The sequence below is a fragment of the Octopus bimaculoides genome, chromosome 7 (assembly GCF_046866305.1).
Source record: "Octopus bimaculoides isolate indiv1 chromosome 7, ASM4686630v1, whole genome shotgun sequence".
Lineage (NCBI taxonomy): Eukaryota > Metazoa > Mollusca > Cephalopoda > Octopoda > Octopodidae > Octopus > Octopus bimaculoides.
This window is the reverse complement of record NC_142934.1, coordinates 21,972,225-21,982,224: the sequence shown is the minus strand read 5'-3', so window position 1 is coordinate 21,982,224 and position 10,000 is coordinate 21,972,225. Positions and strand designations below refer to the sequence as shown.

Below are 10,000 nucleotides of genomic sequence, written 5' to 3'. Positions count from 1 at the left end.
AAGGGTGGGTTGACCACACCAACATGCTAGAAATATATATATATCCTTATTTGTTTTGCAAGATTTTTGATGTGAAATCGTGTGTTGAAACAGATGTTGTTGTACTTGGGGATGGTCATATTGCCAGTTTATCCAATAAAAACACAGGCACTGTATATTTGGTGTTAATTTTCTTCAGCTTTATAAAATAATGTAATATAATGTAATATAAAGCTGAAGCAAATTAACACCAAATATACAGTGCGTGTGTTTTTATTGGATAAACTGGCAATATGACCGTCCCCAAGTACAACATATATATATACTTTCTACGTTAAATGAAGAAGAAATGATGAATGAAAATTCTGTAAATAATAATAAGAAGAATCCTTTCTTCTAAAAGCACTAGGCCTGAAATTTAGTCGTACTTAATTTATCGACCCTGAAAGGATGAAAGGCAACTTGACCTCAGCAGAATTTGAACTCAGAACATAGCGACGGGCAAAATACCACTAAGCATTTCATTCAGCATTCTCGTGATTCTGCCAACTTGCTGCCTTAATAATAATAATCCTTTCTAGTGGAAGTACAATGCCTGAAATTTGGGGGGAAGGGATTAAGCCGATTACATCGACCCAGTGTGTAACTGGTACTATTTAATCGATCCCGTAAGGATGAAAGGCAAAGTTGACCTCGGCGGAATTTGAACTCAGAACATAATGGCAGATGAAATACCGCTAAGCATTTCGCCTGGCATGCTAACGATTCTGCCAGCTCGCCGCCTTAATAATAATAATTATTATTATTATTAAAATGATAATAATTTCTTTACTGACCACAATAATAAGCTTACAGCTCATAAGCGATCACTGTTTATTGGTTAACGAAAATAGTCTAATATTGTGGGATATAAGCTCTCAACGAAAAAAATGTGGGAATCGAACCACATCACATATAATCGCGATAAGTGTGCTAACCGATTACAGCAACCTACCCACTTTAAACTTATAATTATTATTATTTACAGAATATGCATGTGTGTGTGCACAGATATATACTTACATACGTACAATATATATCACATTACATATAGTGTCAGTTAGATGCAGTATCGGACCAGACTTACATAAGAACGATAGAAAGAATTTTTATTTTTTGTTTTGTTTGTTTTTGTGCTGTTTTGTTTGTTTTTTTATTTTTGCTAAGTGTTGGTGATGTGGGATAGAAGCCTTCAAACTACTCTCGCATTATTTGCAATCGATATCGATCAGTCAAGCAATCAATCAAATTACTCAGACATAAAGAGTATATATATATTAACCACATACATTCTCATACACACATATAGATAGATTTAGATACATACATGCGAACATGTAGATGCATATATATATATATATATATATATATTAAAATTAGGGGTTGTTAGGTGAAGCATTACACACAAATATACATATATATACACACACAACACATACATGTAGACGTATATACATACGTACGTGTATTTATATACGTGTGCATATGAGAAATTTTTATAGGGCGGGAAATTAGCATTAACAGTAATGACAAGCAAAATTATTTGCCATATTTATTTACGGCTTTTCAATCAAAGTTCAAATCCTACTCATGTTCAACTTTGTTGCTTTGTCCTTCCAGGTTCTATAAAATAAAATACCAGCCAAGTACCATGTTGGAATTAATTGACATTTTGCCCCACCATCATACATAAGAGGCCTCGTGCTTGAGCGTACCGTACCTGTTTGATGTGTTGTGTGTGTATATATATATATATATATATATATATATATACACACACACTTACATGGAAAGATAAGTGAAATATTTATATATGTGCGTATCTTATCTATCGATAGGTAAATAGATGAGTGAAATAAGTGGGTATATATACAGATATAAATAAATCTGATGATTGTACATAAAGATAAATAGATTTTCGTCATCATTTGATGTATATGTGTGTATATATGTATTTATTTATATACATTTCGAAATGCATTGGTAAAATATAAAAAATACATATATGTATGACTGCGTGTACATATGTAAGTATACATACAGGTACATTTTTGTATGTACTTTATATGTAAGTGCGGATTGGTGTGTATATGTCGGCTTCACCTATAGATACATGTTTCACGATCTTTTACTATGTTCTTAATTAGCGCCTATAAATGTTTTAATCACACGTGTTACGTACATCTAAACACACTCATACGCATGTACTTATACAAGCTTACGAATATAAACGACCTGAATATTCAAATGAGACAGGTGAAGAAATTGCGAAAATATGGTCTGCTCGACACGACAGAAGGAAGAATAGCAGAAAATAAAAAAGAAAGGGGTACTGCGAGTGTTAACATACGTTTCGGTGATGCTACAAATCTAAATGAAATATATACAAACCGAAATACTAGTGGGATATTAAGTTCTGAAATAGTGAATAATACTGTTAATAATAATTAAATTATATATATATATAATATAAAAAGTTAGAAGGTGCTTCTTTTTCGGATTTATGTTCTATAAATTGCCACGAGGGACACGAATGTTAGACAAAATACAAAATGAAACTAAAAAATAGAGGCAATGTTTTCTAATACTGGTAGAAGATCAAAGATTTTGAGAAGGGGTACAGTTCAATGAAATCGATTTCCTTTATATTTAATTGGGGCAAAGGATGAAAAGCTAAACAGACTTTGACGGGGATTGAACTGGGGTATAATTAAATATTACAAGGTGGCGAAGGTAAAGAATATACACACCCAGTGTTTAGGGTTAGGATTACGGGTGGTGTGCGTATTCTTTACCTCTGCCGTATCTGAACGTTCCGAATTCTGCCACTGCACAGCTTCGTAAAAATAATAATAATAAAATAATGTGGTAATTTTTTGTTTTGGGCCACAAAGGCGACGGATAAGGCGGGTAGTATGAGAAAACTAAAATTACAAAAACGGTAGGGGTTACGTAAAATCGATTGTAAAACAAATAAATAAATATAAGATAAGCGAAGTAAATAATGATTAATTAATTATAATAATTACGGTCTCAGTTATTAAATCAATATCTTTTTTTTTTTAATGTTAGAAATCATCATCATTGTTGTTATGAACTGTTATTAGTGTAGTTTAATTATATTTTTATAGCATACTCCTCAACGTGAACTCCTTTTGTATTGATACCCCGATGTCCATCCACAGAAAAATGAAAAAAAATAAATAAAGACGGAAACAAAAATTATAAGGGTTTATGTATGTTTGACTTACCTGGTTTTCTTCGGGTGCCATGAATACATGGCAATGAAAATCACTGTTAAGTTGAGGTCGGGTAAGATAAGCGAAACATCGCGGTTCCTGGTGAGATTCTGCAAACCTCGACACACCTTGTAATTTGTGTTCGAACACAATAAATTCTTTGGTGTCTGTTTGTAGCGTATTGCTGTCACCTTGACATTCTTGAGACGACAGTGATGGTAGAGCAGCTGTCGACTGAATTGCCGAAGACGTGGTGTTTGTATTAGGGCTAGTGGCTCTGACGTGTTTTGCATGTTCGGAAGAGTCTGCAGAAGAAGTACTCAGGACCTGTACACCCCTGAGACTTATCTCCCGCACTTCCAAACGAATTTCGCGAAAGCCATCGGTTTTCCTCTTCACTTCGGCCACTACCCATGGCATTACGAAATGTGGAGACGAATATCGCTTGTCGATGGTAGCCGACCCTAGGTAAAGTACCTCAAAAACTGTTCGATGGTACTGGTTAGTGGCATGACTACTAGCCACACTATTATTGGTAGACATCTCTGAAGCTATTGTAGACGTTGGTGTTGATGTCGAGGCCTTGGCGCCAGTATGTGTGTGGTGAGTACTAGAAACATTGTTACTGTTACTATAACTGCTGTTGTTATTGTCGTTGTTGTTATTATTATTAATATTGTTGTGATGGCGGTGATGTTGATGTTGGTGTTGGTTAGCAGCTGTATTGGGACTATTGGTTGCACCGCTTTGATCCGACGAAGCTTCAGGGCTCGTCATTAGAGGTGAAGACTCTTCTTCGTCATCTGCTTCTTCCAGAGAATATCTTTTCCCATCCTGCTGCCCAATGTAGCAGGTATTTTTACCCGCCAAACTCATTATAAACGAAGCAAAAGATTGGAAGAATCGACTCGGGTAGAAGTTTCCTTCGATTATTCTTTTCTGTCTTCACACATACGCTTACGCATATGCTTCTCTCTATCTCTCCCACTATATATATGTCTTTTCCTTTCGTTTATCTGTCCATTTATCCATCTATCTATCTATCTATCTATCTATCTATCTATCTATCTATCTATCTATCTATCTATCCGTCTGCCTATCTTTCTATGTACGTCAGTCTGTCTACCTACGCCAGTCTATCTATCTATCTATCTATCTATTTATATACACACATATATACATGTAAATAATACATACGATTTCTAACTTTTCAGTTTCAGCATAGTCCACCGAGATTTCTTATTCTTGTACTGTCCTCTCAATGTATGTAAACCTGTTTGTATATGTGGATGTGTGTACATGTGTATGTATATGTGGATGTGCGTAAATATGTGTATATCGTACATGTGTGTGTGTGTGTTGTTTGCCCTTTTCTCTTCACAAATAGGAAAACGATCAGAATGTTTCAACTTTCGATTGCTCGTAAAATCTTTCTTCTTTTCTCTCTTTAGAGAACACCTCTTCTACCGTCCATTGTGCAGCGACGACTGATGATATTCCACTTCACATCTGGCAACAATCTCCGCTACCTGCTACTACTGCTGCTGTTGCTGCTGCCACTACTATTATTACTACTATAAACAGTGTCTCGAGACTGATTGATATCGTAACATTCACACACACTCTGATATATATCGGTGTATGTGTGTGTGTGTATGTTTACATTTAATAGCTTGGAGGATGACTGAATAGAAAGGGTAAGAGGGGCGTGGGAGAGAGGGAGATAGACACAGCGGTAAAAGAATAATGAGAGATGGTAGCGTAAAAGAAATAGATAGGTATACTGATACAAAGGGAGTGAGAGTGTGATAGCGACAAAAATATGTAGTGAGAAAGACAAAATACACAGACACACAGAAACAAAGAGAGAGGGGGGTAGAGAGAGAGAGAGAGAGAGAGAAGCTGATATGTAGACAAAAGGTGAGATAGAAAGATATTGAGGAACTGAAAAGAGAAACATATAGATCGCTCGACCGACCGATAGAAAAATAGATAGATAGATAGATAGAGATTTGCACAGAAAAGAGAGAGTTTAGCACAAAAGGAAGAGAGAAACTAGCACAGAAGAGAAGAAGAGAAAGACAGGAATAAAAAATGAAGACCAGCTGAGAAAGAGAGGAATATTGTAACAAAGGGAGGGGGATAAGGAAAGAAAGGAAGAATAATGTACTTTTCCTCTTCCCCCCACTACTACTTCTCTTTTATTCTTACTCCTTGTCTTCTTTTCTGTTTTTCTATCTTCCTCGTTCTACAGCTTTTCTCATTTTCCATGTTTTAATGCCCCATTTCCTCTCTAACAATAGATACCTTGGTGCAAACTGTTTGCATATGCAAATATGTATATGCATATATACATACATATATATATATATATATATATATATATATATATATATATATATATATATATATATATATATATACATACAAATATGTGTGTGTGTATTTCTGTATATACAAATACGTACATTAGTGTACAAAAACATATATATATACACGGTTTATTAATAAAGTTTCCCGTTCCCGTTTGTGTATATAAATATACACGAACCGGATGCTGAAAAGTTCCTGGCTTTAAATAAAATAAATTATCGGAGGCTCAATTAATTATGATTTTCTTCAACATGTTTCCCCTCTCAGATTCACACACTTATTGCAGCGGTCCTTCAGTTTTTCCAAGCCCTGTAAAAGAACTCGGAAGGTTCGGCCTCCAATCAGGTCCTTCTCGACATCCTTTAAAGCCAGGAACTTTTCTGTATCCCGCCTCGTATACGTGTATGTATGCATGTATGTATGTATGTATGTAAATATACATAAATACATGGTAGAAGTGAACTCATAATCGAGTAAGGCCAATTTATAAACTCAGTAAATCCGTTCTAACGTTCCGAAAGTCAATGAAGTTGTGTGTGAATTTCTTTTGAGTAGACAAAAGTTTTGCACAGTACTGAACCCATTTTTCAGCGCAACCAACTTATAAAACCAGCGACACAATAGAGGTTGAGACGACCAGAAACTAATTGCGCTTTTCTTTTAATTATGCAAGTTCGCCTCCTCCTCGGAGGAGGAATTTCTAATGAGAACTAGAGGTACTTCACTTACAGTGGTTCACGAACCAGTTAAGCCATAGCTGAGAGCCTAAAATGTGTTACTACTCCGGGTTAGAGTAGATTTGGGAAGTACAGAATGCAGTTTAAAATTATATCTAGGACATACATACATACATACAGACAGACAGACATACATACATACATACATACATACATGCGTGTGTTTGTGTGAGTGCATGGATACGTATTGAAAATTCCTTCTAATATTACATAAAAATTATTTCCGTGACGTCACAGCCTTAACTGAGCCAGTCGTCAATATTGTTTTACAAGTAAACCCCATAATGCTGACAATGCACGTGGGCTGGACGGCTAGAAGTGAATTCATTTCATGTTACATTTAAACACATGTACATGGTTGCCCCATCTCTCTCTTTATATATATATATATATATGTATGTATATAAAATCAAAATAGGTAACAATGATATCCAGAAGTAATGCAGTACGACCGTTTCATGCAACTCCATTTAATTGAACAATTGTATTGATAATACCGTACTAAATTCTGGTGCTTCAACTTAAGTACCATATTCACCTGAATCTAAATTTTTTTTCTATATATATATATATATATATGAATTTAAAATCTGAAAGAGACGCGCTTCTGTTAGAGGCCCGCGAAACTTTAAGTCGCATCGAACCGAATCAAGCTGTTTTAAATAATATATGTAATTACTACTAAATGTGTTGAGTGCCTTTTTCTTCCTTTTGTGCACTCACTGGTACACACACACATACACACACACACCCACACACGCACATGTATGTGTGTATTTGCATGTGTGTGTGTGTGTGAGAGAGAGAGAGAGAGGGACCGCTTTTTAACCGTTGTTTGTTCCTCGGTGTACGCTGATCCGGAGTAGTAGCATTTTTCAGAGTCCCAGCTATGGGGTAACTAGTTTGTTGACAACCGGAAAAGAAGGTCGCCTTAGTTCTTGTTAGAACTTCTTTCCAAGAGAAGGTAATCTAGTATATAGAAAACCTGAAGTGCAGTTGGTTTCTGGTCGTCTCAACCTCCGTCGTGTCACTGGTGTTATAGCTGATTGCGCCAAAAAGTGGGTTCGGTGCTGAGCAACATTTTATCTACTAAAAGAAAATTCTCGCACAGGAACGTCCTAGGCAGTTTTTCATTGGTCTTAGTCGGTCACGAATGTACAGTTAGACGTATAGTTACTAGTGTATGAGTTAGAGTCCACGTAGATTACCATTATCTATTCAGCTTCTAACTTAAAGGGCCCTTCGTTCTTCCAACATATTTCCGTGTATGTGTTGTTGGTGCTGCTGTTGTTCTTTTTTTCTACTACTGTTGCTACTTCTGGAGATCAACTCTGCCTCATAGACTACGATCTCGGAGTTGCATCGACCGCCTAATGGGCACTCACTGTTAACCCGACATGAGCATCTTGTTTAGGGGCGTTCAGAAAAGTCTGTTTTACACTGGGTGCATAGCTGAACGAGTCCCTTAAGTTGGGTCTATTAAATAATCGCCAGCACCTATAGAACTGCTTGAAATGCTCATCTACTATCTTAGAAAATCCTTTCCACGTAGGTTTTGATGTTGAGTGAAAAGGGTGGAGTAAACCAAAGGACCTTATGGTGGCGCATTCTTTTGTGTGTGTTAGGTCCCGACATAAGTTGGATACTATTCTTAAACCCGCTGGCTGCCTAAGCCTCGTTGCAATAGGGGGTCGCAGCGTTCGATATCCTCTTACTGACATCGTTCATCAGGTTTTTAAACACGGTAAGCGAGTAGTAGAAGGTTCTATTATAATATACGATAGCCTTTTAATTGGTTTGCAGTAGGGCCTGTATGAACAGGTACCCAAATTGTAGCCTTAAGACCAAAGGAGCTAACCGTGAGAATTAGGTACTCCCTAAGCCTTTCCAGGATGTGCTCATTTGCGCCTCTAGAGATGGCTAAAGCGTCATCCATGTATAGACCAAATTGAACTAATGGGAACCACTTCGTTAAGGTTTCCCGTATATATATAATCCTACTCGTGAAATTCGTGGTACTTGCGGGCTGATCATCAGCATCGAAGATATGTGTGGGAGACGCGGACACGCATATACATGCGCATATACATATATGCGCACACGCATATACATGCGCACACAGACACAGAGAAACACTCGCACACACTGACACAATCATACATGAACATAACATGTTAGGAATAGTTAAGAAATTCTCGGTTTAAAGTTATAACCAGGACAACCAACCAACCAACCAATCAAGCAAGCAACCAACCAAACAACAAACAAACAAACAAACAAACAAACCAATAAACCAACCGACCGACTAACCAACCAACATACTGCTGTCTGGGGAATCGAAACCATGATCTTGCAATCGTGAATGCAACACCCTTACCACTAGACCACATGACTTCACTACATACATAAATACATACATACATATATACATTCGGTACAAGCATAACAGATCTGATACTGTTCTACGAGACAGGAAACAAAAGTCATGCACTGTTGTGGAGCTCAGCTGCCCAACAGATGTGAATGCACAGTCAAAAGTCCAGGAAAAAGATAACATTTATAGCGAATTAATGCAGAACTTACAGCACTTGTATCCTGACCATGAATTCTCATTTGTACCAGTCATCATAGGTGCATTTGGTTATGTACCAAAAAATTTGAACAAAAACTTAGAAATATCGGTTTCACAGAGAAAGAACAAAAGAAACTGATACGAATTCTTCAAATCTAATCTATTAGTGGCATAGTGAAAATTTGTAAGACATTCCAAAAATACTCCATCTGAGAATATGTGAATAGATGAACACTTTTGTGTTTATGCATCGGCGATTCAACCAACATACCAAATGAAATACATATGTACAAACACCAGGAACTCTCTTAACCCAAGAAGTCTTGTCGCTTTGTTAGCGACCGGCTTGAGCTCTCTCAAGAAGAATTTAAATTAAACCCAAAGAAAATTCATACATACATACATACATGCATGATGATGGCCGTCCACTCGTGACCGAGGAAGACCATTGCCGACCTTCAGGAACATTGTGCACTCTAGGACTAACTTATATTTTACATTTGCGGCTCCGTTGGTGGCTAATGAGCCCTGCTCTTGACAAGCATACACGACTGCAAACATTGCAGACCATTGCATACATACATACATACATACATACATACATATGACAGGCTTTCACACAGTTTTCGTCTACCAAGTCACTCACAAGGCACTGGTCGACTTGAGGCTGCATTAGAAGTTACTTGCTCTTATTGCTGAACCCGAAACTTTGCAATTGGAAAGTCAGCCTCTTAACCATATTCCAATGTCTGTCTGTCTGTCTGTCTGTCTGTACGCCTGTCGTTTTTAAGTGTTATGTTAAGATTTCTTGCCAACGAAGAAAGAGCCGGTTTCTAACTTCGATCCAAAGCTCGTTCATTGGAATTTTAAAAACATCAGCAGGGTAATTATGTGTGGTTGTGTGTATGTGTGCAAGTATCTGGGGTCTGCACATGTGCAGCTTTGTATGTTTTTATTTTGTGTGTTTACTTATACATACAGTTGCAAGTTTAGACATGTGCATTTATACTTATATGCTAAACTTTTGGAAAGTTACACATACTGTCATAATTCCATTAATG

The 10,000-nt window shown here is 36.9% G+C and overlaps 1 protein-coding gene across 2 annotated transcripts in view; it reads right to left on the bottom strand.

Annotated features, from left to right (window-relative positions):
• LOC106879533 (TBC1 domain family member 4) overlaps positions 1 to 4,746 on the bottom strand; it is a 203,185-nt gene extending 198,439 nt beyond the window's left edge. For both annotated transcript variants that reach the window (XM_089354972.1, XM_089354973.1), the window contains exon 1: positions 3,270 to 4,746. In XM_089354972.1, coding sequence (XP_089211098.1) covers positions 3,270 to 4,133 — 864 coding nt within the window. In that variant the 5' untranslated portion in view covers positions 4,134 to 4,746. The remainder of the gene's footprint in view (positions 1 to 3,269) is intronic.
• Positions 4,747 to 10,000: the final 5,254 nt, after the last annotated feature.